The sequence below is a fragment of the Bos javanicus genome, chromosome 25 (genome assembly GCF_032452875.1).
Source record: "Bos javanicus breed banteng chromosome 25, ARS-OSU_banteng_1.0, whole genome shotgun sequence".
In the NCBI taxonomy this organism is placed as follows: Eukaryota; Metazoa; Chordata; class Mammalia; order Artiodactyla; family Bovidae; genus Bos; species Bos javanicus.
Window position 1 is genome coordinate 20,158,966 of NC_083892.1, and position 27,912 is coordinate 20,186,877.

Here is a 27,912-nt window from a genome sequence, read left to right on the forward strand (position 1 = left end):
GGAAGTGGGGGGAGTGCCAGCCAGTCCTTTTCCTGGAATTCATCTCTGAGATCTGTGTATAAAAAAGCATTAAACAGTGGGATAATAAATGTCTTCCATGCTCAGCAGAATTCCCTCTGCCTGGTGCATAATTGTGACCTCTGGGAAACTGAATCTCACACTATGTAACCTGGGAAATTCACTCAACTCACCCACTAGATTCTTACTGTTCGGTTGCTAGGTCATGTTCAAGTTTTTGTGACCCCATAGTCTGCAGCATGCCAGGCTTCCCTGTCCTTCACTATCTCCTGCTGTTTGCTCAAATTCATGTCCATGGAGTTGGTGACACCATCCAATGACCTTATCCTTATCCTTTGACCCCTTCTCCTCCTGCCCTCAATCTTTCCCAGCATCAGGGTGTCGACTCTTCACATCAGGTGGCCATAGTATTGGAGTTTTAGCTTCAGTATCAGTCCTTCCAATGAATATTCAGGGTTGATTTCCTTTAGGATTGACTGGTTTGATCTCTTTGTTGTCCATGGGACTCTCAAGAGTCTTCTCCAGCACCACAGTTCTAGACTGTAGACTTCCCTTAAGTCCTTGTTGCCAGAATGTAATTAGGGACAGACTCTCCTAAAATCCCTATGTTAATAATAAAATCCCTATGTTAATAATAAAATCCCATTATTAAACTAAAGTGAATTAAAATGAATTCTATTTGGACTTTAAACTTCTTTTTCATGAAGCTCCTTGAGGTAACTGGAAATGCTTTGGGTGTCAAAAATACCCCGAGTTTGGGGATCATTGATCTGCAGAAATATAGTTCATGCTTAATAATGAATTAAAAATGGACATCTCAGCTTAGTTCTTGGTGAATTTAGTGGTTTCCCCCCAAAATTATCTCGCCTTCAGGGCCACCCTTTCTTCTAATAACCAAGTCAGGGTTCAGAGTTCCCATCTAGAGGATGTTTACCCGTGCTCACAGCAACAGCTGTGATTCTTGGGTTGGGGAGGCACCCTCTGGTTCTTGTGATATGGTCCACAGATCAGCTGGCCTCACCATCTCCTCTGGGCATCAGCCGTTGCCCATGGCTTCTTGCAATAGCTTTTGGTGGCTGATTCATGGCACCCTGAAAATGATCCCTGCTTTTTTCATTTCCCTCAAATGCTGCCAACGCAATGTTGTACTTTGTAAATCTTTTACTGGAGGTGGAGGATTAGGCAATGGCAGCCAATTCTAGTTCACTGAAACTTAAAAAAAAAATTTTTTTTGGCCACACCCCACAGTTGGGAAGATCTCTTGGAGAAGGGAATGGCTACCTACTCCAGTATTCTTGCCTGGAGAATTCCAGGGACAGAGGAGCCTGGTGGGTTACAATCCGTGGGGTCACAAAGAGTCAGACAAGACTAAATGACTTAACACTTTCACTTTTACCTTTTCACAGCCTGTGGGGGCCTTAGTTCCCCAACCAGCGATTGAACCCTTGCCCTTTGCATTGAAAAGTGAATTCTTAACCACTGGACCACCAGAGAAGTCCCAGTTCACTGAAATTTGAATTTGGATCCTGGCCATGATTGTTCCTAAAATCCCACTGACATTTTGCTGATGGGGAATTTCAAATGTCTGAACAGAGTGATAAAGTTCTCTGGGAATTCAGAGAAGAGAGAAATTATACTGCTGGCTGAGGAGATGAGAGAGGGCTTCAAGGAAGAGGAAATATTTGAGCTCAGTTTTTAAGGTTGGGTTTGGAAGCAGAAGGGTTAGGGGAAAGGCAGTCTGGCTGTTGGGAAAGTCCCAAGAGAGGAAAGATTTGGAGACCATTAGGGGTGCATTCAAGAAAGGGCAAATGGTTTGGGTTGGCTCATGTACTCAGTGATAATCAATAAGAAAGATAAGATTTGTTACTGGCAGTAATAAAATAATCAAATATATTTCAAGTTAGTAACTAAAAATGAAACTATATTTTGTGGTCTTAGTATTACAAAATAATCTGCATGTCTGACTAGTTCCTCAGTGGTGCTGAGGCTGCTGGTCCAAGGAGCCGCACTATGAATAACGAAGTGGTGGACATCCGTCCCTGCCTATGTATAGTGTAGCATCTCGTAAGCAGAGGGCTCTCAAAAATTGGCTGTTGAATGAATTAATGGATGCAAAAAGAGGTCCTGATATCAAAGATATTTTTGACAATCATTTACCAGTGCATAGGCTTTTATTTATTTACTTTTTAATCTGTGTTTTGTCTTTTTTGCAGATGACTCTTTTTCATGGGTTAGTGCAGAAAACTTATGGATTTTGGGCAGATACATGGTTCACTTATCCTTTGAAGAAATTATGAGAATTAGTCCCATGGAAGTAAGTTTGAAAAATACATTTACATGTCTCCATCACCAACACATCTGAAGTAAGGTGTGTTCTGGACTTCCTAAGCGCTAGTGGTAAAGAACCTGCCTGCCAATGCAGGAGACCTAAGAGACATGGGTTCGATCCCTGGGTTGGGAAGATCCCCTGGAGGGGAGGGCAATGCAACCCACTCCAGTATTCTTGCCTGGAGAATCCCATGGACAGAGGAGCCTGGCGGGCTACAGTCCATTAAATCACAAAGAGTCGGACACGACTGAATCGACTTAGCATGTACACAAAGGTGTGTTCTAAACCTCTCATGTTCAGCCAGCCAGTCGAGGTGCCCTGGAAATTGACCACTCACCTTAGCTCAATATAACTTGAGCATCTAAAGAAAACTCCTTGAATAAGGCCTCAAGCAGTCAGTTGCTGGATTGTGTTCTAGTATAGAAGAGCTAAGAAAACAAAAAGAATTGTGGACAACTAAGACAGTTCTAATGTCAACAACATGATCTAAAGAGAAGATTGGCTATGAACCAAAGGTCATTTAAGGGTATTTTTGAACTCAAGAAATGCCAAGGATTGTAGCTATAGAGTTTACAGTCATTGGAAGCACAAACCCAAGTCAAAAGCAACATGGATCAATTGCTGCTTCTATTTATGGCTACTTCTATTGATAGCTACTTCAGCATGAGCGATGATTGGACTTTAAAGTTTACAGTGAGAAGTGTACATATTCATGGTGCTTAACTCACTGCTCAGGAATTACTCTCCTTTTCCTGATGTTGGTCTGATGATACTAAAATCCCTTGGGAGGCATGATTCTAGAACTCAGCCTCCAAGGAATGCTGCCGACAGGGAGGCTTTCATAAAGAGTGCCCTTCTTCAAGATTCAAGTTAATCATTTTATGGCCCAGAATAAACCATTTGGCGCCAAGACTATCCCAAAATGCATCTTATGGGTGAGGGGCCTAGTGCCATTCTGAATTTTAAGACATTCCTTTGTTTCATTATCAGACTGCTAGTGACTATATAACATCCAGCTGAAGACTAGCAGGCGGGTACTCTTTCTACCCGCTTCTGATGCCTATGTCAGAAGCTTTCTCTATCTCCTTTATACTTTAATAAAACTTTATTACACACACACACACACACACACAAAGAGTGTGGGGGTTGCCACCAGTTTTTACCCTGTGTGCCCTAACTTTATCCTGGCCAGTGAAAGAAGTGTTTGCAGCAAATGACTGGCCTGTTCAAGAACTGACTCACCCAACCGTGTCTGGTTATTATGAAACCAGAGGCAGAACTAGGTTCCTCTTTCTTTAAAAAAAATTATTTCCTAATTTGGCTGTACCAGGTCTTGGTTGCAGTATGGAGGATCCTCAGTTGTGGCACGTGGATCTAGTTCCCTGACCAGGTTTTGAACCTGAGCCCCCTGCATTGGGATCATGGAGTCTTAGCCACTGGACCATGAGGGAAGTCCCTAGGTTCTTCTTTTTACCTGACAGGCTGGGAATATTACAGATGTCTCTCAGTCTCATAACCCTCAGTTATAAAATGGATTAGACCTCCATTTTACTTTTTCAAAGTAGAGTGAATTTCAGAAAGTCGATAGAGGTTAAATTCTCAGGAAGCTGGGCCCCCTAGCAGGGACTTCTTGAGATCCAGGGGCTGTTCTCAACATTTCTTCATCTTCTAAACATGTGGAGAAGGGAGGTGAAGCCACAGGGTACCAACACTCAGAGGGAATTTCTTATGGATGAAGACCACAATCTGTGAGGGAGAGACAGCTTTATGAAATCTTTAAGCGAAGAGTAACAGTGCCTCAAAATATAGGAGACCTCAGTGCGACACTCTGGGACACACAGGCAAAAAGTGAACAATAATAGAAAGAACCTGAAGAGTATATTTAATAAAGTTGAATGCATTGTGTATATATTTACATAATAAATGTGTTAAGTATTATGTAAACATGTATTTACATACATATTGTATACATATATCCAACTTTATATCTTACAAAGAGAACACACATTCTTTTTTTAAATTACCTGTGGGTCATTTGCAAACTGATTTATCTATTAAAAAAATTCTGATTCCCCAAAGCAAACAATCTGTGGACCACATTCTCTGACCTCAATAAAACAAATCTAGAAATAAATGTGCAAATATTAGCTTGAAAAAAGTCCAACTGCTCATATATTAAAAAAGGAAAACTTTCCTAAATAACAGTTGGATTGTAGAAGAAACTGAAGCAGCAGTTACAGACCATTAGGAAATCAACATCACTTACAGTTACCAAAGAGGAAATGGGATGAGGGATCGATGGATTAGGAGTTTGGGATTAGCAGATCCATGCCTCTATATATAAAAAAGATAAACCACAAGGTCCTACTGTATAGCACAGGGAACTATATTCAATATCTTGTAATAAACTATTACAGAAAAAAAAAAAAAGAAATCAATGAAAATGAGGAATGGGCATCTCCAGGTGTCTGGGGGTGGGGCGCAGCACAGGCCACCGGGGCGGGACTTCACAGGGCTCCTGCAGCCCCTCACTGATCTTCCTGGCCTCCTCCACCAGATTGGGCTGTTTATCAGCTATGACAACGCCACCAAGCAGCTGGACACGGTTTATGACGTCACACCTGAACTGGCCCAGGCGTTTCTGGAGAGGATCAGCTCCTCCAACTTTGACATGAGGAATACCTCTACCATCCACAGGCAAGGGGCGTGGGTGCCGGGCCCCCGGAGCTGTTTCCCATCTAAGCATCAGCTTCCTCTGAGCAGCAAAAGAGCCGGGGAGGGGGAGGGAGGTGGCTGATCCATCTCTTTGAATCGTCCCACGTCTCTGTGCATGTGAGGGAGGTGTTTCCCCAAAGAGATCCCTTTAAAGAGGTTATAAAGTGGAGAAGAAAACAAAATGCTTTGAAGGCATCTCCTATGTGCTAACATTTTATACAGCCTTATCTATCAAGTGCTAAGATTCCAGCTCTAAGCACAGAAATGGAACTTTTTACATTCTTGGTATTCCCTCCATTCCAAGTTGTAAATGTGTCATTTATAATTGGTTAGGTCGAGTATTGGAAATAGCTAGCTCACGGGCCTCATATTTGTGAACCTGTTGTATCCTAGACCCTCAGGCAGGGAGCCCTGGAGTGAGGTCAGCTCTAGAATTTAGTGATTGTAACCTGATCCCCAGGAACTGGAACCATTTCCAGCAGGGAAGGGCCAGGAGCTGTGTACCTGGTGACCCCAGAAAGGGTTTGAATGTGGGGGGTAATTGTGCAGTGAGGAGGGGTGGTGGGCACCGTTCACCATCCTTTCTCCATCTCCCAGGGTCTTACTGTCACAGACCTTCCTCTGACAGCATCACATGACCTTACATTTTCCAAAGTCACTTGCAGAGAATATTCTCATTTAAAACTCTTACACCCTCTTCCCCTGTCCTTAGTAATTTTCACTCAGTAGCATGGGCCCTATATTTTCTAGTCAGTTTAGTCAGTTGCTCAGTCGTGTCTGACTCTTTGCGACCCCATGGACAGCAGCACGCCAGGCCTCCCGGAGTTTACTCAAACTCACGTCCATCGAGTCGGTGATGCCATCGAACCATCTCATCCTCTGTTGTCCCCTTCTCCTCCCGCCTTCAATCTTACACAAAAAATAGTTTAGTGATTAAGAACATGGGGCCTGGAGCCAGAAGTCCTGGGTTTGATCCTGGCTCTGCCACTTACACGTTGTGTGATCTGCACCTCCTTGTGTCTACTTCCCCATCTGTGAAATGGGAGCTAATAAGCTGCCTATTTCATTAAGACCCTTGTAAGGATTAAGCACATTTGCACATAGAAAGTGCTCAATAAAGATTAGTTATTCTTAACATGGTTATTAATATTTGGTCTTCACTTCCTCTGAGTATTTTTTTTTCTCTTTAGACACACTTTAAAATCCTTTCCCTGGGCTGGTTGCTTTCCTGGGGACATGTCTGAGAGTGTCAGTGTTTGATCATGGTCAACTAGGTGCTCCAACCATGCTAAGTCAAGTAGATTCCATTCTAATGCTAAGAGCATCCATTTCAGAATAAATGCTCAGCATCTACCAGGAAGTATGCTAATCAGTTGGTATGCATCTTCTCATTTAACTCCCACAGTACTCCTCATTCCTTCATTCATCATATTTATTATGACGTGCTATGATGGGCAAAGGAAACCTCCCCATTAAACACTTAGAGAGGCAGGGTTATAGTAGAGTGTGCGCTGCACAACGTGTGTAGCTTGCAGAGAAGTAACTTGCTGGAGGTCAGATGTCTCACAGAGCTGAGCTTCAAATTCCAGTTGGGGGTGAAGTTATGTTCTTAAGCAATAGATGCAGTGCTTCCAGCTAGACCAGGGTTCAGATCTCATCTCTGCTCCTACAGTGTTCTGACTTCTGTCTTTTTATTTTCTTTTGAAGCCTCATCATCTAGAGGTGTTGGTTGTAGAGCATCCTGGAAATAAACTTCTGCCTTCAGGGTGGGCAAATCTCTTATCTCTGTGTGGATAAGGAATGCTTTCCTTGTATCCCTTAATGCCCCAGGAGGAGAGACAGCGTAGTTGGATGGATCTAGATTTAAGGCCCGGCACCACTTGCCTTAATCTGTCTGAGTCTCAGTTTACCCTTCTGTGAAATGGGGCTAATGAGAGCACTCACCTTGCAGGGTTGTGATGAGATATAAAGGGCTCAACACGGTTCCTGGTGCTCAGCAGCTGCTATGATTGTGACCTCTTGGTTCTAACTGGAGTGGAGTCTTGGTTGTGGCCCCCCTCCTCTCCGCCCTCCACCAGCATCCCTTATCTTTTCACGCAGGCTGGGGCTGCTGGTTTGTTTCTATGATGACCTGGAGCTGCTGGACGCTGCTGTGGCCCAAGTCCTCCTTCACCAGATGATCAAATGCAGCCACCTGAGGGGCTTCCAGGCTGGTGTTCAGAAGGTGCAGAAGTGCTGTGAGGCCCCGCACCCTTGGCCTCAGTTTCACTAGCCAGAGAAATGGGAAGAATAGTCTTGTCTGCCCTTTGCAAGAAAGTGTGAATCAGATCTAAGTCCAGCCACAGCAGAAACACCGGGATGAGCTTAAAGTAGGGAGAAACAACAAAAAACTGTAGGACAAGCTTGAATAGATCAAAGTTCAATCAGAGTGTCCACCTCAGACTTGAATGTGCGTGAGGTTATTTGGGGATCTTAAATGCAGATTTAAGGTCTGGGTGGGGCCTGAGACTCTGCGTTTCTAACAAGCTTCCAGGCGATGTTGAAGCTGCTTGGCTGGTGACTGTGCTTGGAATAGAGAGGAAATAAAAGAACTCAAATCTGGTTCTACTACTGTCATGTCCCTTCCCCAGGCTCTGCCCTCAGAGATTCTCAAGTTATTGGTCTGGGGTTTGGCCTGGGTATGGTAGGTCTTCAAAGCTACTCAGATGATTCCGATGTAGCCAGGGGGGTTACTGAATTCCTAGACCAAGATTTTGGGCAAATTGGGACATGGGGACTATCTCATTTCCCTCCTGACTCCATCTCTTTCTCTCCTTTCTTCCCTTGAAGTCTTAATTCTGCCTGGCTCCTCTCACTTCTTCCTTTTTTTAAAAAGATTTTATTTGTTTATGGCCATGCTGGGTCTTTATTGCTGAATGGGCTTTCTCTCTAGTTGTGATGTGCAGGCTTCTCATAGCTGTGGCTCTCTTGCTGTGGAGGACGGGTTCTAGGCCTGTGGGCTCAGAAGTTGCGGCTGCCAGGCTCTAGAGCAAAGCTCAGTAGTTGTAGCACATGGGCTTAGTTGCTCTGCAGCGTATAGGATCTGCCCCGACCAGGGATTGAACCCTAGTCTCCTGCATTGGTAGGAGGATTCTTTACCACTGAGCCACCAGGGAAGCCCCTCTCTCACTTCTTTTTGTGTTTCTCATTTTCTAAATGGGAAAGATGACATGAGAGCAATATTCAAGAAAATTTTGGTAACATCATCAGTTATTTCACAGCAGTTTTTCACACATCACCAAATCCTCAGTCCCATTTGGCATTTGACACTATAGGCATTTTGTTGGTCAGTGCATATTTTTGTTTTCCAGGAAAAAAATCCTTCCCAAGTAAGCTCAAGCAAAAATAAGAAAATAAGTGTAATTTAGGGCCACAGGGACAGTTGTGACCAAGAAGAAAGTTGGGTGCAATTAGATACGAGAGAACCCTTTGGCTCATTTGGGTCAATAGTTCTTACCTCGAGGGTGCATCAGAATCAGCTGGAGGGCTTGTTGGAAACAGCTTAATAAATACCTGACTCAGGAGCGCTGGGGTGGAACCTGAGATGTTGCATTTCTAACAACTCTCCAGGTGATGCTGAAACTACTGGTTAAGCCCCACACTTTGGGAGCCACTGCTGTAGGCCTTTTGCAGATGTGGAAGCTGATCTCTAGGGAAGGGGAGCTGCTGAGTTTGGACAAAGCCAGCTGTAATAGCTGTCTCTTTCACTTTACTCTGCTGCCCCCCAGTGGCCATCTGGAATACTTGCGTACCCGCCTCTGACATGACTATGTGGTTCATGCAAATTCAGGTGTCAAAACACAAACCGTTCTGTTTTTGTTTTGTTTTGTTTTTTTTGTATAGAGGTCACGTTACAACAGATAAATTGATCACCTTCTTTACTGAAAGCAGTTGGGAAACACACTTGACTATAACTGGACAGGCATGTTATAAAAATAAGGGAATCACAAAACGTGAAAACTTGTAAGACATAATTTTAAATGAAAAATTTAAAATAGAGCAGAAAGTTGCATTTCTGTTCCTGTTACACCTATATAAAGACTAGATACCATAGTTTATTTATATAGGCATAATAAATTTTGGAAACATAAACACCCAATTACTAACCATAGTACTTTTTTTGAGGTAGAGTTTTCAGGAGACTTTTACTGTTGAGAATTATTTTTACACATTTATATATTATCATAAAGCTTCCCTGGATATTTCATAAAAGAAAAGCGGCCATATAGACAGGATGTAGAGTTCAAGGTCACAAAAAAAATATAGATGCTACAGGAATGTGGTGGAGTTATGAGTGAACAAAATTTCCTTCTTTAAGGTTGATTTAATAACAAATTAATATTTAAATGAAGCATAGAGTGAATTTGAGCATAGGAAGGTCAAGGCCAGAGGAGGTGGCATTTTCAGCGGGGTGACTCATGGTCTGGCCTCAGCAGGAGCCCCCTTCCTTTTGATGAGCAGGGAGGGGGAAGGTGCACGCTGGGGTGTAGACCGAAGGAGCTGCCTTCCTGCTTGCTGTCGACTCTCACCCTGGCTTGCTCCCTTTCTAGCTCAAAGCTGAGCTCCTGGAAATTGCCACGGAGAACCAGACCCTCAATGAGACTCTGGGCTCTTTGTCGGATGCAGTCGTGGGCTTGACCCACAGTCAGCTGGAATCCCTCTCCCCCGAGGCTGTGCACAGCGCCATCTCGACCCTCAACCAGGTCTCGGGCTGGGCCAGGAGCCAGGTCATCATCTTGTCTGCCAAATACCTGGCCCACCAGAAGGTCAGTTGGAGCTTTGGACTCTGTTTTAATGGCCCAAGACCGAAGGGCTGGTTATAGACCTGCAGCAGGGACAGCCAATCGGTAAGAAGACGGTGCCGAAGAAGGCTACCTGGGTGCCAATCCTTGGTCTCCCATGTGTGACAGTGTCTGCTGTGTGACAGTGTCTGCTGCGTGACAGTGGGGAACTGACAACTTCTCCTTGCCTCACTTTCCCTCTTTGTAACATGGGGATAACAGTAGCTCCTATACCATAGGTTTATGTGAGTCAGTACACAGAAAGAGGTCGGACAACATGTGACCTAGAGTCCAAGCTCAGTGAGTGTTAGCTATCACTGAGTTAATCATTTAACCTTCCCAACAACCCTATTAGGTCAGTAATGTTATAACCTCCATTTTCTAGGCCATTCATATGAGGCACAGAGCGTATAAGGGAATTGCCAAGGCCACATGAGAGGGACAGGGCTGGGATTGAACCCAGGGCATCTGGCTTCAGAGCCCACTTGTTTCATTCCCATGCTGACTGCCTCTATCATGGTGCCATGACCACTGCCCACTCATTCTCCTTTCTGACTCAAGGCTAAGGGTAGACCATCCGTCTTGTCCCTTCAAGACTTCTGGTGACTTTAGTTTGAAGGCTTTGCAGACCTTCTGTTTTGACTGGGGCCACCTAAGTCCACTCTGTGAGTGTGATTTTAGAGCGCTGAGGGAGACAGTCTTGTTCCTCCCAGCCCTGGACCGAGTGGCTTTTCCCTTTCCTGGCACCCTCTTCTTACAGAGGAATGCGGTGACTTTTGCTAAGAAGCCAAGTGCTCAAAAGTCTGCTCTCCTTCAGGACAGTAAGAGGCTGTTCATTCTACATGGAATAGCTCAAGGAAACCACTCAACTGGTTTTTTTTTAAAAACCAATAAAATTTTCTGATTATATTACATTTAGCCTCTTTACTCCAAAGGAGGGGTTGGGAAACAGGCATGATTTCTGTTAAGGTGTCCAGCTACGGTCATATTTTTTTTTTATATATAAAATATCAGATTCACATCCTAAAATGCTTCTTTAATTCACCTCAAAGCTGCCACGTGAAGATAGACGAGTGCGGGGCTTTGCTGTCTCAGTTGCCCGACGGGTGACATACGGAGGGCAGCAGGCTTCTCCTGGTCCCATGAGAGGGGTGGGCAGGGCAGACAGAGACGCCATGACCCACCCCAAGGTTCTTGCCCATTGCTGCCACTGTGGGTACTGCCTGATGTTCAGGTTTTTTTTTTTTTTAAATAAAGCAGAAACACTAATTTGGATTTTTATAGGATCCCCCAAATTTTTGAATCTCGTCAGCTAGATCAGATTACACCAGAGAGCCCATTGCCTGGTCAGAGGTGGCATATGGGTCACTGTGCTGTGCTTAGTCGCTCAGTCATGTCCAACTCTTCGTGACCCCATGGACTGCAGCCCACCAGGCTCCTCTGTCCATGGAGATTCTCCAGGCAAGAATACTGGAGTGGGCTGCCTTGCCCTCCTCCACTGCTTTTTATTAATTCTGCTGTGGCCTCGGATGGCATAGTGATTACCCCAGCGGCACGGTTACCTGTGTGTTGTGTTTTGATACTTAAGTCTCTTTCCTGATAGAAGGAGGAAGGTCTGGGAGGGCAGCTTGTGTCTTGCTCACAGTGGTGCCCCAGCGCCCCTCCCGACGCCCAGCCTGCAGTGGGGCCTGGTACACGCCCTTGAGCTGCAGCCCCGAGGCTGGTCCTCACCCTCCCTTGCTGGCGCCCCCAGGTGCTGTCCTTCTACAACGTCAGTCAGATGGGCGTGCTGCTGGCTGGGGTCAGCACGCAGGCCTTCCACGCCATGGACCGCAGGGACCTCATGCAGCTCCTAAGAAGCGCCACCTCCCTGCACGTGTCCGACTTGTCACCTACCCAGCAGCACGCTGTCCTGAGCAAGGTGAGAGGAAGATGTCTGGTCCGCAGCCCCTGGGGCTCTCAGGCGTGTGGTTTTGGGACTTTGTGAGGGGGCTCTGTCTTTGGGTGGGGTTGTTCTAAGCCTGGAGAATGCCTTCTTCTGATGCCCACCTCCCCTCCTTTCCAGAAAGTGCCTCTGGGGTTGAACCTGATTCTCCCCAGACCCTGGTGCTGTCCCCAGCCAGCTGAATCCGAAACACTTTTCTTCAGTTGGATTTCTTGCTGTCATAATGTTTTAGGGGTTTGGTTTTCAAATGTGGAAATGAATCCTGAATTCCCCTAGTGCTTCAGAAAGGCCCCCCTTTCCTGTTCCAAAGCCATGTCCACATTTCTCGCTCTCACTTGCAGTGGGTCTTCTGGGCATGATATCCTGTTGGACCTGCCATGTCTAATTGCACAGTCTGCTAAGAAAGAAACTCAAAGGGTTGGGCCTAAAATACCAATACCTTGCAGATAGCTGTAGCTCTTGTGGTTAAAGGGTGTGGGTTTTGGAATACGACAGAATTGGGCTTGAATCTCACATTATCAACTTTCAGCCAATTACTCATTAAGCTTTGGTTTTCTTACCTGTAAAATGGGGATAAGGACTGTCCCCACCTCATTGGGTTGCTGAGCAGATCTGGTGGGACTTATTGCCCGTGAAGCACCCAACTGATGCAGCCCCTGGCCCTCACCCAACACTCAGTCCATTCTCTGCAAAGTTGTTATTATGTTTCTTCTCACTTTTGACAGGTGATGGAAGCAGGAGATACTGCCTCTGGCATTGTCAAAATACAGGGCGCTTTCTTTAAGGAAGTGTCTCTCTTTGATTTATGGAGGGAACCTGGATTCAACTCCACAGTCCTGAAGGAAAAGGAGATCCGGAGGAGTCAGGTACGACTGCAACACCCAGAGGTGGTGCCTGGACTTCTGATTGTCTTGTGGGAAAGGTCTGTTCTAAGGTTAACTTGGTACTTGGTAAAACAAACTTATTTCTGTGTGATTAAACTCATGAACTTGGGCATACTCCGGGAGATGGTGGTAAGGGACAGGGAAGCCCGGTGTGCTGTGGTCATGGGCTTGGGAAGAGTCAGACATGACTTGGTGACTGAACAACAGCAACAAACTCAGGAGGCAGAATAGTGTTCAGTTCAGTCGCTCAGTAGTGTCCAACTCTTTGCAACCCCATGAATCGCAGCACGCCAGGCCTCCCTGTCCATCACCAACTCCCGGAGTTCACCCAGACTCACGTCCATCGAGTCAGTGATGCCATCCAGCCATCTCATCCTCTGTCGTCCCCTTTTCCTCCTGCCCCCAATCCCTCCCAGCATCAGAGTCTTTTCCAATGAGTCAACTCTTCGCATGAGGTGGCCAAAGTACTGGAGTTTCAGCTTTAGCATCATTCCTTCCAAAGAAATCCCAGGGATCTCCTTCAGAATGGACTGGTTGGATCTCCTTGCAGTCCAAGGGACTCTCAAGAGTCTTCTCCAACACCACAGTTCAAAAGCATCAATTCTTCAGCGCTCAGCCTTCTTCACAGTCCAACTCTCACATCTATACATGACCACAGGAAAAACTATAGCCTTGACTAGATGGACTTTTGTTGGCAAAGTAATGTCTCTGCTTTTGAATATGCTATTTAGGTTGGTCATAACTTTCCTTCCAAGGAATAAGCGTTTTTTAATTTTATGGCTGCAGTCACCATCTGCAGTGATTTTGAAGCCCAAAAAAATAAAGTCTGACACTGTTTCCACTGTTTCCGCATCTATTTCCCATGAAGTGGTGGGACCGGATGCCATGATCTTTGTTTTCTGAATGTTGAGCTTTAAGCCAACTTTTTCACTCTCCTCTTTCACTTTCATCAAGAGGCTTTTTAGTTCCTCTTCACTTTCTGCCATAAGGGTGGTGTCATCTGCATATCTGAGGTTATTGATATTTCTCCCGGCAATCTTGATTCCAGCTTGTGTTTCTTCCAGTCCAGCGTTTCTCATGATGTACTCTGCATATAAGTTAAATAAGCAGGATAACAATATACAGCCTTGACGTACTCCTTTTCCTATTTGGAACCAGTCTGTTGTTCCATGTCCAGTTCTAAATGTGGCTTCCTAATCTGCATACAGATTTCTCAAGAGGCAGATCAGGTGGTCTGGTATTCCCATCTCTTGAAGAATTTTCCAGTTTATTGTGATCCACACAGTCAAAGGCTTTGGCATCGTCAATAAAGCAGAAATAGATGTTTTTCTGGAACTCTCTTGCTTTTTCTATGATCCAGCGGATGTTGGCAATTTGATCTCTGGTTCCTCTGCCTTTTCTAAAACCAGCTTGAACATCTGGAAGTTCACGGTTCACATATTGCTGAAGCCTGGCTTGGAGAATTTTGAGCATTACTTTACTAGCGTGTGAGATGAGTGCAATTGTGCGGTAGTTTGAGCATTCTTTGGCATTGCTTTCTTTGGGATTGGAATGAAAACTGACCTTTTCCAGTCCTGTGGCCACTGCTGAGTTTTCCAAAATTGCTGGCATATTGAGTGCAGCACTTTCACAGCATCGTCTTTCAGGATTTGAAAGAGCTCAACTGGAATTCCGTCACCTCCACTAGCTTTGTTCGTAGTGATGCTTTCTAAGGCCCACTTGACTTCATATTCCAGGATGTCTGGCTCTAGGTCAGTGATCACACCATCGTGATTATCGGGGTCGTGAAGATCTTTTTTGTGTTAAGTTAGATGAAACCCAAGTGTGAATTCCCGGGCTACTGTTGATTAACTTTGGGGTCACTGCTTCTCCTCCCATGGCCTCAGTTTTCTCATCTGCAAAATGGGGCTCATTTCTCATGAGACTCTGCTGGGCATGCACTTCACATGAGAGTGGTTACTACTGGGGCTGCCTGGGGAGCATTGTGCTGTGGAGGCCCTTGAACGTCCTCTCACTTGCATTCATTCATTCATTCATAGTGTTTATGGAGCCCCTGGCCACTTCTCTGCCCTCTCAGGTGCCAGGTGCTGTTCATGGTCCTGGGGACACGGAAGTGAAGGGAGCTTCCTTCCTAATAAGGGAGACAGTACAGAAGATCAGTAGTTAAATGTATGCACTGATACCTGTTGCCTCTTCTTCTTCTTTTTTTTTTGGTCCCTCTTCAAGGCTTGTGGGATGTAAGTTCCCCAACCAGGGATCGAACCTGAGTCTTTGGCAATGACAGCGTGGCATCCTAACCACTGGTACTCCAGGGAATAAATGTGTGCCCTGTTAGATGATAGATGCTGATGAGTGCTAAGGAGACAGTAAGCCAGGGGAGGAGGCAGGGGTTCTAGGGGGTGGGGAGTGAGCTGTTTAGACAGGCGACTTGCTGAGTGCAGAGAGGTTGAAGGGGCCACGAACTCTTACCTACAGCATGTAGGATCTAGTTCCCTGATCAGGGATCGAACCCAGGCACCCTGCACTGGGAGCGTGGAGTCTTGACCACTGGACCACTAGGGAAGACCCAGGAGATTCTTCATCTATGGAACTTTCTAGCCCATCCTGGTCTAGTCATCGTCAGTTTTACTTCCTGGAATGGTGTGTGTTCGGGAACCAGCAGGTGGGCATGAAATAGGGGCTGCAGGGGGTCCTCAACTGGGCGGCGGCTTCTCTGAGCACAGGAAGTAAACCTCCCACCTCGCTGCCTTGACTTGGCTCCTCGTTCACCTCCTGGACCACCTGGGGTGTGAGAGCACGGGCTCTGCAATCACAGGACACCAGCTCAAATCCCAGCTCAGCCGCTTAGCGACTGTGTGAAAGTGAAAGTGAAAGTGACGCTTAGTCAGGTCTGACTTTTTGGAATGCTGCTTCCAGACTCCTCCATTCATGGGATTTTCCAGGCGAGAATACTGGAGTGGGTTGCCATTTCTTTCTCCAGAGGGTCTTCCTGACCCAGGGATGGAACTCGAGCCTCCCGCATTGCAGGCAGACTCTGAGCCACCAGGGAATTCCCGCAAGTGTGTGGTTCTAGGTAAATAACAAAGCTTCCATTTTCCCATCTGTGAAATGGGAGCATAGGACTCAGGACGATGGCCCACGAGTGCTCCATCAATGTGGCAATCATTCTTTTCCCTCAGGCTTTGTTCCTGTTTGAGCTTCTGTCAAAGACGACCAGGAGACCTGAGGAGCTCCTGAGGTGAGCCTGGGGCTGACGAGCCCTCTGCAGTCTCCTTCTCCAGGAGCCTTATTCCCCCGGAGGGAGAGTCGGATGTCCTGCCTGCAGTGGGTGTCGGATCAGATCTGCCTGCTCTTGCTCCTTCTTTCCTCTTCCCTGCTTCCCCTTTCTCCTGGGCCCCTTGTCTCATTTTCTAGTGCAGGGCAGCTGCTCAAAGGTGTGACGTGCCCCCACATTGACGCTATGAGCGCCGACTCCTTTCTGGCTCATTTCCAGTATTTCGAGAACAACTTCTCTCTGCTTTCACCATATCAGGTACCATCAAAGCCCTTCCCTGCTTCTCATTCTCTCTCCCTACCCCGGTCACCGGGTGGATTAACTGTGGTGTCTTAAGATACTCGTGCCAGGATTACTGATGCAGGTGATGATTTGGGGCCAAGTATTGAGCCAGCTTTTCTCTAATTTCTGTTTTAAAAGCTCCACATACCCATGCCTCTGCAGCCAGAGTCTCAGCAGACGGGCTATTCTATACCCAGGTGTGAACCTCAGATTTCAGCTGGCAAGTAGACCATTTTTGCACGTTTACAACTACGCTCTCCTGGGAGTGCTAGTCACACCCTCATCTACCTTTCTATTCTTGCCAGGGGTAGCCTGGCATGGGAACAGTCCTCTGGGAGAATTTAATTTTCATTTAGAACTTCACTTTCCAAACAGTTAAGGAGACTCTTTAACTCTTTGGGGAGACCAGAAGCAGTGCCTGATTTTCACTATATCTAAGTAAGTGAAAACAGGCCTGGGGAGCAGCGTTTGGACTTGGAGTGTAAGCAGTGAGCTGTATAGTGTCTGAGAGGGTGAGCACTGTGCATTTCAGATCTGAATGAAATGTTTCCAAGCAATAACATTTTCTTTTTTTCCCCCGCTTCCATATATTTTTATTTTTTATTATTTTAAAAAATCTTTTATTTTTTTGTTTTTCTTTCTTAAATAATGGAAGTATGATAACACATTTCCAAGGAGACTTGAAAAATACTGAACAAAGTCACACAGAGTTCCACTATATATTACAATTATTTTTTTAAGTAGATAATTTCAGATTGGAGTTTCTATATCAAACTCTCAAATATTAATAGAATGAATAGGCAGAAAGTTTATAGTAGACCTGAAAAAGCATTATGAACCAATTCAACATAATTAAGATTTATACAATTTTCACACAACAGCAGGATATAGATTCTATTCAAGTTCTTGTAGACTATAAACCAGGAGACACTGGAACATATCCAGGGCCATAAAACAAGGTGCAAACATTTCCTGGTCTAAAGGCATTGAAGCCATACAGGGTCTGTTCTCTTATCACTGTGGAATTGTGTTAGAGATCAATATTAGAAGATATTTGAAAATAATCCACATATTTTCACGTGCAATGTAACATTTACTGAGAAAGCTCTTTGACTTAGCCATTGAAAACCTCAATAAAGTTAAAAGACTGAAAAAACAAAGAGGGTGATTGCAGAGAAGAAAGCATTTAAATGAGAAAATTAATATCAAGGATACTTAAAAAACACCCATGTATTTGGAAGTTAAATGTCCCACTTTTAAATGATGGGTGTATCTAAGCAGCCATAACAAGGAAAATTTGAAAATATTTGCAACAGAACAAAAATGAAAAGAGAATTTTCTCCCCAAGAGCCAGGAAGGGTAAAGCCAACTATATAATCCTTTGAAATCATTAGAATAATGTGCAAAATTTTAATGAAGCCTGTCATTCCCTCGGATTGTTTATTCTGTCAGTGGTTCTCAAAGCCGAGCTTGCATCAGCACTGCCTGGAAGGCTTGTTTGCTGTGCAGCACGTTTCAGTTTTGCTGGATGAGCGAGTTGTGATGTGTTGTTCCACACAGCGGAGAAGGCAGGGGCACCCCACTCCAATACTCTTGCCTGGAAAATCCCATGGGCGGAGGAGCCTGGTGGGCTGCAGTCCATGGGGTCGCTAAGAGTCAGACACGACTGAGCGACTTCACTTTCACTTTTCACTTTCATGCATTGAAGAAGGGAATGGCAACCCACTCCAGTGTTCTTGCCTGGCGAATCCCAGGGACAGGGGAGTCTGGTGGGCTGCCATCTATGGGGTCGCACAGAGTCGGACACGACTGAAGCGACTTAGCAGCAGCAGTTAGCAGAACCACACAGCACCTGCAGTTCACAATATGGTATCTGCACTTCACAATTTGCTAAGAGGGTTGCTCTCAAGTTATGTGCTCTTTCTAAAGAACCAAAGCAAAGGGACAGAAGGACACTTTGGGAGATGCTGGGCACGCCTATTACCCTGACTGTGGTGATGCCTGCCATCACGGATGTTTGCCTGTGCTCGTCTCATCAAAGAGTATGCATTAAATATGTGTAATTCTCTGCATATCGATTATACCTCAGCAAAACTTGAAAAATACAGAGCCCCACTTGCAGAGTTTCCCTGGGGCTCCAGGTACGAAGGTATCAGGTACGAAGCCTGATACCTTTCATTTTGACAGTTCCCTGGTAAGAACCACTGAAATCTACAAAAAGCCTTACCCAGGTAGGGTGGGAAGCAGGTAATTTCTTTAACCTGGACCTTGGCGTGGCTGTCTCCTTCCACTTATCCAACTGATGCAATGGATAGAGTTCAGGCCCGCTTTGAGGAAGACCTGCACCTTCAAATAGGAAGAGATGTCTCCATAAACCTCCTTACCTGACTCTGCCCAGTTCTAAGAGCCTTCAGATACCAGTAATTAGAAAATTTGCCTTTATTGTTTATCTTTTTGCTGAAAACACATAATTCTTATAAAACAAAACAATAGAGAGAAAGTAAAATTTCTCCTAGAGCATAGTTTTCAACAGGGGACCATTTGGACATATCTGGAAACACCTTTTTTCATCACACCTGGGGAGATGCTACTGGCATCTAGGAGGTAGATGCCAGGGATGCTACTTAACCATCCCATGATCCTGAGGACAGTTCCTGCAACATGGATTTATCCTGCCTCAAATGTCAGTCATGCCGGCTTCAGAGGTATAACTACAGAGGAAGTTTGCTATTGACTTGGAGAATTTTTGGTATATCTAAAACATATCTACATGTAATTTAAAAAACACAAATAAGCTCATGCCATACACAACGTTCTGTTTAAATGTATACGATAAACACCCACGTAAATCTACCATGTGGAAACAAAATAGTTGCGTAGTATTCCACCATATGACTATACCATAATTTACTTAGTCAGTCCCCTAGTGATGTATCTTAAGGTCACGTCTCGTTTGTAGTTATAAAAGAAACTGTGGTGAGCATTCTCAGACTTAAATTTTTGTGGGCATCTTGTTCTTGCCCCAGTTTCCTCATCCATAAACTTGGTATAATAGTGTTACCTACATCTTAGGCTGTTAAAGTGAATGTATAAGTTAATAAGTGAATGCATTCAAAGCACTTAGAACAGTGTCTGACCCACAGAAAGCACAATCTGTGTTTGGTCTTATTGGACTCAATTCCTAGAACTGCTTTCATCTTTCAGGTTAACTGTTTGGCGTGGAAATACTGGGAGGTTTCCAGGTCCTCTATGCCACCCTTCCTCTTGGCTGCACTTCCGTAAGTGAACATCAAGTCCCCCTTTTCGGCAGTATGATTGGTGGGTGTCCCCAAAGCCAAAGTGATTCTCTTTGCCTGGATGTTGGTGATGAACTGGAGGCAAGTAGGGAGTGCCTTCGACTGTTAAATCCTTGAGATCCAGCAAATAAATTCTGAGCCCCATGTTGATGTTTCAGGCAGACTCTCTTGCTTTTTCTTGTTATTTAAAAACCAAAGCCAAGGCAACCTGAGCTTGAATGAGTGAATGCCAGTGAAGCAGGTCACATCTGAGCTGGCCTCATAGCTGGGTCTGGGCAGGGGAATCAGGACTAATGTGAACAGTTGGATTTCTAAGATGAGTGGGTGTTCAGGTCTGGGGGGGCAGCCCTGCTTTTTAAATATGGTCTGGACACAGTTTCTCTCTTTTTCTATTTATTTCCCTCTTCCTTCTCTTGCTGCCATTGTCTTCACTGAATTAAAAATATTTGTTGAGTACTTACTACATACTAAGTTCTAAGAGGTAAGTTAATTTTCCCCTTATAAAAGCCTACATTCTCATGGAGGAAAAACAGACAAGTGTTAAGCTAACTATAATATCAAGTTGATATTTAATTGAAAGTAACAGAACCTTAACTCAAACTGGCTTAGGCAATAAAAGGTAATTTTGTGTTCAGGAAAATCCAGGTGTGGACTTCAGGCATAGCTGGATCCAGGGGCTCAAATGAGAAGGCCAGAGAGGTCAGGGAGGGCTTGTGTGACACTCTGGGATGTTTTGTATTCTGGGCACAGGTTTATGTTTCAGAGAGATCATCATCACAGTCCATAGAGAGGATGGAGTGCAGGGAGCCTGGCTGGAAGGAGAGAGACAGTGGAGGCTTATTTCTATAAACTTGACCTTGGCATGGTTGTTATTCCACATATGGCATGGATATGTTATTCCACATATCCATGTCTCAGCTCAAACAGTACTCCCTTCAGAGGGGTTCCCCTAGCTGTCCCCAGATCATCCTCCATGATAGAGCCATTGAATTTTCTTCCTTCCATTCATTACTAGCTGAAATAATCTGTTTTATTAATTGGTTTCTGTGTTTCTTCCCCCTAGAGAATCCTGAGGGTAGGGACCTGCTGCACATGTCTTATTCATGTTGGTAGTTGGTGCCCAGCACAGTGCTTGGCAGCATGCATGTATGCTAAGTTACTTCAGTTGTGTCCAACTCTTTGCTAACCTATGGACTGTAGCCCACTAGGCTCCTCTGTCCATGAGATTCTCCAGGCAAGAAGACTGGAGTGAGTTGCAGTGCCCTCCTCCAGGGGATCTTCCTGATCCAGGGATTGAACCCATGTCTCTTTACATCTTCTGTGTTGGCAAGCAGGCTCTTTACCACTAGTGCCACCTGGGAAGTCCTGGCATGCCGCAGATGCTCTATTTATTTGCTGAATGAATGAAAGTGAAGTGTGAAAGTGAAAGTGTTAGTCGCACAGTCATGTCCGACGCTTTGTGACCCCATGAACTGTAGCCTGCCAGACTCCTCTGTCCATGGAATTATCCAGGCGAGAATACTGGAGTGGGTTGCCATTCCCTTCTCCAGGGTATTTTCCCAACCCAGGGATCGAATCCGTGTATCTCGCATTGCAAGCAGATTCTTTACTGTCTGAGCCAACAGGGAAGCCCTCTGATTGAATGAATGAAAAAATAAATAAGACAGTGACATTAGGAATGGAGAGACAAGAACAGATTTGAGTATTACTGAGGAGCCAGCAAAGAAAGATTTAGGGATAAAGAGATGAAGGAGTCTTGGATGGCAGAGAGAAGGCAGAACATGTTTGAAAGGAGGAGGTTGAATTTGGTATTGGAATAGTGAGGTGGCAGTGATGCCACATGGGTCTTTCTCAACCTTTATTTCATTATTGCCTCCCAAAGGAGAAAAATTTAATTTCTCCATAATGAGAGAAATTATAAGGAGTAAAATTGTGTTGGGTAGGATTGAGCTTTGGCAGGTCACAAATCACTGTTATAACGAATATTTCCCACCCTCATTCCCTCCCTCTCCCTGAACCAGTTTCTCCCCATTGGGGGAAATATTGCTCCTCTTGAGAATATAAGGTCAAGAGCTTGGAGGAGAGTCCTCAACTCAAACAGTACTCCCTTCAGAGGGGCTTCCCTGGGTGGTCCCCACATCATCCTTCATTATAGAGCCATTTAATTTTCTTCCTTCCATCCATTACTAGCTGAAATAATCTGTGTTATTAACTGGTCTCTTTGCCCTAGAGAATCCTGGGGTTGACAGAATTGGGAGTCATTTCTCTCCCCACTCTCTCCTCATCTTTTTCCCTCCACTTTCTATTTCATTTTTGCCTCCTCTTTGTCTCTTTCTTCTTCTGGTTTTTCATTTTCTTTCTTCATATCTCCCCTCAACCAGTCCAGCAGGCAGCTTTTGTCTATGGAGAACCTGTTCTCATATCCTGCTGTTGGGTCAGGGAAGAGGAGCATGATGGGAAACTTGTTTCCACCTGTGAGAGAAGAGCATTATGGGAAGTTTTTTTTCCTGCCAGTAAAAAAGAAAAATGATGGGTGGGAGGCTTGCTCTCTGCTCAAAGGAGCCAGGACATCACTGGGGAGAACCAATACTTAAGGATCAGCTCTGTGATAAGCTCTTGGGCAAATAGAGAGCAGCCCCTGTTTTCCTTCCCTCATTCTCCCATCTCTCTCCAGGGCTCGCTACCTGGCTTCCATCCCAGCTTCTCGGTGTGTGCCCTTCCTGATCAGCCTGGGGAAGAGTCAGTTGGACTCCTTGGTTTTGGATTCCCACAAAAAAAATTCCATCCTCAAGAAAGTGCAGCAGTGCCTGGTAAGGAAACTCTTCCTGGGTGACACTTTGACTCATGTCCCTTCCCCTCTGGGGCCTGTGGGCATCCTGGGGAGTCCTCAGAGGAGCTGGCTGGGTTCTCAGGTCTGATATGAGGGCCAGAAGTCTGATTTGTGGGTCTCAAAGCTGGCTCTGAAACCACTGGGTGGGACACTCTTGGCCTCTGGTTCTGGGGATTTCCATTCTGGGGGCTGAATGAGGGGAGGCTGCCCTGGAGGACTGGAAAGAGCACAGTACACAGAGTCTGGGCTCTGGACAAGTCTCTGCCAGTGATTGGTTTTGTGGCTTTGGGCAGGTCACTTCCCATCCTTGAACCTCAGTCTCCTCATCTGTAAAATGGGTACAGTAGCACTTTGTTCATAGAGCTCTCAAGGACGTGAAATAGGTAATATATTGTTTAATGCAAAGGCTCAAAGGGCCAAGCTGGCAGTTTATTTATCTTGAAAAAGTGTATGATATTAGTACTTGTACAGTTAGTTACTTTGAAGATGAAGAGAGTAAGACCTGGAAACACTTAAAACAGTGCCGAGCACATAGTAAGCACTGAATAAATGTTAGCTATTTTTGGCATTTTGAGAAAGAGCTTTGGAGGCTTTCAAGGGCCTACAAACTTGAAAGTACTGTTACTGCTGTACTCTCATCATAATGGGTACTGAACAATGGGGTGTCCCCAGAGCAGTAACAGTGACAGTGACCACAGCCTCAGTGAATGAGTGCTCCCGATGGACAAGTCTTCTGCCCACACCCACCCCGCACTCCGTGTGGTCGCCCAGACTTCTGAGGCCTACTCCCTTGGAGTGAAATTAGGCCTTGTGTAAGTCCACGGTAGGGTAGGTGGTTCAGATCCTGAAACCTTGGTGAGGTTTGGGGTCAGGAAGTGTTTTATGGGATCACGATCTGGAACCCACTGGGCTTTTCCACCAGCTCGACTTGTCAATTTCAGAGCCACACCATTGCTGACGAGTACACCGTGGACATCCTGGGGAACTTGCTCTGTCACCTGCCAGCAGCCGTCATCCGCCGCGGGTTGTCCCCCAGAGCCTGGGCCACCGCCCTGCGTGGCCTCAGAGACTGCCTGGACCTCAGCCCCCAGCAGAAGGCGGCGCTGAGGCTGAGGCTCCTGGAACAGCATGGGTGAGGAGGGCCCCAGGCTCGGCTCCGGGGCTGGGGTGGGGCTGCTGGCCGAGGGGCCCCCGGCCCTGGCTCTTCTGCCTCAAATTGGAGTCTCTAACTTGTGATGAGGTTAGATCCTGGGATTTATTCTGGAAACTCGACCTTTCTTCTTTTGGACTCAGATTCCCTGTAAAGTGAGAATGATAGCTTCTCTGCAGGCCTCACGTGGTTGTCACCAATACATCTTGGCTTATGGAAAGGGAAGGAGTCTCAAAAAAGATGGCACTTTATGGGACTTCTCTGGTGGCCTAGTACCATGCTTTGAAGGCAGGGGGAGTGGGTTCAATCCCTGGTTGGGGAACTAAGATCCCACATGCTGTGAGATGCAGCCAAAAAATAAACTTTGAAAAAAAAGATGGCACGTTACAAATGCAAGGAGGTGTTATTATTATTGTTGTTAAAACAACAACAATAATAATAATGCAAATAACTGAGGCACTGTCAGCTCTGGGTGAGTGAGAACTCCCTGGGGGAAAACAGAGCTGTCCTTTCCCATGCAGAATTTTCTGAAGTTAGGTCAGATTTGAGTAGGGCTTAGACATCAGTTAATGGTTAGACAACAAATGTCTTTGGAGTAGTTACTGTGGCCCAGGCACTTAATATTATATAGAGTTTAAGAGCCGGGACTTGGAGCCTGAGTCCTTGGGTTAAATTTTTCTTTCACCTACAGCCTGTGTGATCTGGGAAAAGCTACTCAGTCTTTTTGCATTTTATTTTTGCATCTGCAGGATGGGGGCAGCGAGAGTCCCCACAGGGCTGTTGTGACAATTAGCTGAGTTAATGCATGCAAAGGACTTACAATGGTGCCCTGCACGTAGAACTGAGTATTTGACAACTGCTTTATCAGAAGGAATGAAGATTCAGCTGTTATTATTACATGTGTTATTACCTGTTGTCATGGAACTTATAGTTTAATGGGATACTATTGTTAATGAAAGAGATAAAGGGAGTTTTTTTGGCCAGGGATGGTTTGCCTTGGTCTTAGCAGAAGGCTTATCACTGCTAATTAGGCAGATCTCCTTTAGAGATATCACCAGACATCCTTTAGAGATAGTGTGGGGTATGTCCCTGTAGACATTTGTGTCTCCATAAGAACAACAGTGGATCCTGGGTCAGGGCCAGGATCCTGGCAAGTTTTTATTCTGCCAAGTTTGAGAGGAAATTTTATCTTGCTATAGGACGAGACTTATAATGGTAATTATAAAAGGAACAAATACAGCATTACTTTTCTGTTGAGGAAAGGGAGGGAGGAAACACTCTGATGCAAATGAAAGAAATTCAGGAGCTCAATTCACACTAAAAAAATGGGAGTTGATCGAGTTTAGAAGTGAATGTGACTTCGGGCATGGCTGGATCCAGGGGCTCGAATGATGTCATCAGGAAAATGTTCCTCCCACCTCTCAGCTCTGTGTTCTTGGGTGTGGCCTTTATTTTCTCCATTTGGTGATAGTATTCGCCTGCAATATCCTTTTTATTGCTAGAGATACCAGAAGAAAGAGAGCTTCTCTCATAGTTCCATCAAAAGTCCCAGGATGATTCTCATTGGTCAGCCTACATCACATGTCTGTTTTCTTGGTTAGGGATGTGGACCACATGATTGACAGCTTCTCCAGGTATATAGATAACCTTTTCCTAACAGAAAAAGATGCTGCAGGACAAGGGCAACAGCACGATCTTTCCATTTACTGCTTATTCTCTCTCCTAGACTCCCCCAGAACTGGACAGCTGAGACAATGAAGGATTTGGAATCCTTTCTAGTGCTTTTCTCAGGAGATGAATTAAGCTCTGTTGCCACAAAGGTACCTCAATGTTCTATCTTAGAGAAGGCTGAAGGAGTTTGAAGAAGAGAAAAATGTGGTTAGTTATAGTCCCTTGGGTTTGCTGTCAGTTCGTCTTTCTGGAAAGCTCCTCCCTGCCTCAAAGAGCTCAGATGTTTCCAGCTCCACTTCAGGGTGCCCAAGGTTCAGGGAAAGGCAGTGAGGCAGCAGCTAAAGGAACTCTGAGCCTTTCACGTGGCTTCTAGGCAGATGTGTGTGACCTGGAAGCTGTCATTTGGCTGCCACTCTGCTATCCTTGTGCTTCCCACATGCATGCCTGTTGGAGGGCTTACACGCATCAGCACCATATATACACAACATGTGTGTCCAGCGTGTGCAGTCACATGGGCAAACATATTCGATCCCAAACCAAATCTTAATTGAGCATTGCCTTTGGGTGTAACATTATCCTTGCAGCAACTCCCCAAGAGTTCGACAAGGCCAGGAGGCGTGCCAAACTGTCACGTACTAGTCATCTGCTGTGTAACAAAGCTGCACACTCTCAGTGGCATGCAACAGAAAACATTTATTTTTTTGCTGACTGCTCTGTGGGTCTGGGGCTACGAGTCTGCCTCTGGGGCTAGGCTCCCTGGAACCTGTTTTTCTTGCTGTGGAAATTTGAAACTCTACAAAAGGGAGGGCAAAGTGCAGTTCTCTTTAAAGCCTGGGCTGGGAAACTACTAACCGTTACATTTCACTAGCCAAAGTAAGTTATGTGATCAAGCCCACCTTAGTGGGGCAGGAAATTCCCTCCATGCAGGTGGAGGGTGGGGTAGGAGGGGATGTGCTGAACAAGAGTCAGATAGACTGCAAAGCATCTCCACACACTTTCATTCTCCGTACGCACACACGTAAGATGTACGTTGTCATACTCGCTCAGGGTACCCGAATACCTCGCATGTCACCCAGATTCACATAAGAACAGCAACATTCCGGTGTCCAGTCACGGTAAAATCTTCTCTTGGGGTGTCCAAACCCAGAGTCATAAGCAGCAGATGCATGTGTCTTATAAGCTTATCTAGCTTTTTTAAAAATCAATTTTTAAAATTGAAAAAGTTTTGTATCAACATAGTTAAAATCTCAGAAACACAATGTGTGATTTAAAAAAAAGTTTCAAAAAATACATACAGTAGGATACTAAGTAAATAAATACTAGTTAGATTAATTTTAAGCACATTCAAAACAATTCCATATGTAAGAGAAGTTTAAAAGTGCATGAGAATGGTTAATTATCAAATACTGAATTTGCAGTGAGAGTTACTTCTGGGGAAGGAGGGAGGCCTAGGATGAGCTATTGGTTATATTTGTGATGTTTTAGTTTTTAATCTGGGTTGTGGGCATGTGGATGTTTTGTGGTATTATTCTTTTTTGTTTTTCTTCTGTCACTCAGTCGTGTCTGACTCTTTGTGACCCCATGAACTGCAGCGCGCCAGGCTTCCCTGTCCTTTACTGTCTCCCTGAGTTTGCTCAAACTCATGCCCATTGAGTTGATGATGCCATCCGACCATCTCATCCTCTATCGTCCACTTCTCCTCCTGCCTTCAGTCTTTCCCAGCATCAGGGTCTTTTCCAGTGAGTTGGCTCTTCACATCAGATGACCAAGTTGTTGGAGCTTCAGCTTCAGCATCAGTCCTTCCAGTGAATATTCAGGATTTATTTCTTTTAGGATTGACTGGTTTGATCTCCTTGCTGTCCAAAGGACTCGCAAGTCTTTTCCAAAACCATAGTTCAAAAGCATCAAATTTTTGGTGCTTGGCCTTTTTAATGGCCCAACTCTCACATCCATACATGACTACTGAAAAAACCATAGCTTTGACTAGATGGACCTTTGTCGGCAAAATAATGTCTCTGCTTTTTAATATGCTGTCCAGGTTTGTCATAGCTTTTCTTCCAAGCAGCAAGTGTCTTTTAATTTCATGGCTGCAGTCACTGTCTGCAGTGATTTTGAAGCCCAAGAAAATAAAGTCTGTCACTGTTTCCATTTTTTCCCCCATGTATTTGCCATGAAGTGATGGGACTGGATGTCATGATCTTCGGTTTGTGAATGTTGAGTTTTAAGGCAGCTTTTTCACTCTCTTTCACCTTCATCAAGAAGCTCTTTAGTTCCTCTTTGCTTTCTGCTATTAGGGTGGTATAATCTGCATATCTGAGGTTGTTGATATTTCTTCCAGCAGTCTTATTCTACTTTTAGTTTTAATGACTGAAGTGTTAATAGAACAAGAAATACATACTTGGGTTAGAAAAATCCCAAATACATCAAAGGCTACAGAATGTGAAGTTTCTGGCTCTGTGTTTCTGGGTCCCCAGCCTCTCTCATCAATGGTAGTTGCTCTTCCTAGATTCTTCTGCATCCTTTATGAAATATCCTCCTCCTCCCTTTAAAAATACAAAATGGAAAATACTCTGCTGTGTAATCTCCTGTTAAAAGTTAACTGTTTATCTTAGAGCAGCTGCTCGTCACCTTAACTCCATATGGGAAGCTGCTGCTGCGTCACTTCAGTCGTGTCCGACTCTGTGTGACCCCAGAGATG

General features: G+C 45.0%; 1 protein-coding gene across 1 annotated transcript in view; it reads left to right on the forward strand.

The window, feature by feature from the left end:
• OTOA (otoancorin) overlaps positions 1-27,912 on the forward strand; it is a 71,891-nt gene that overhangs the window by 17,849 nt on the left and 26,130 nt on the right. The window contains exons 9-20 of the mRNA XM_061401408.1: positions 2,232-2,332; positions 4,905-5,044; positions 7,163-7,286; positions 9,652-9,867; positions 11,636-11,803; positions 12,553-12,693; positions 15,891-15,949; positions 16,126-16,243; positions 19,472-19,545; positions 22,238-22,373; positions 23,335-23,525; positions 25,270-25,363. Of these exons, the coding sequence (XP_061257392.1) occupies positions 2,232-2,332; positions 4,905-5,044; positions 7,163-7,286; positions 9,652-9,867; positions 11,636-11,803; positions 12,553-12,693; positions 15,891-15,949; positions 16,126-16,243; positions 19,472-19,545; positions 22,238-22,373; positions 23,335-23,525; positions 25,270-25,363 (1,562 nt within the window). The remainder of the gene's footprint in view (positions 1-2,231; positions 2,333-4,904; positions 5,045-7,162; positions 7,287-9,651; positions 9,868-11,635; positions 11,804-12,552; positions 12,694-15,890; positions 15,950-16,125; positions 16,244-19,471; positions 19,546-22,237; positions 22,374-23,334; positions 23,526-25,269; positions 25,364-27,912) is intronic.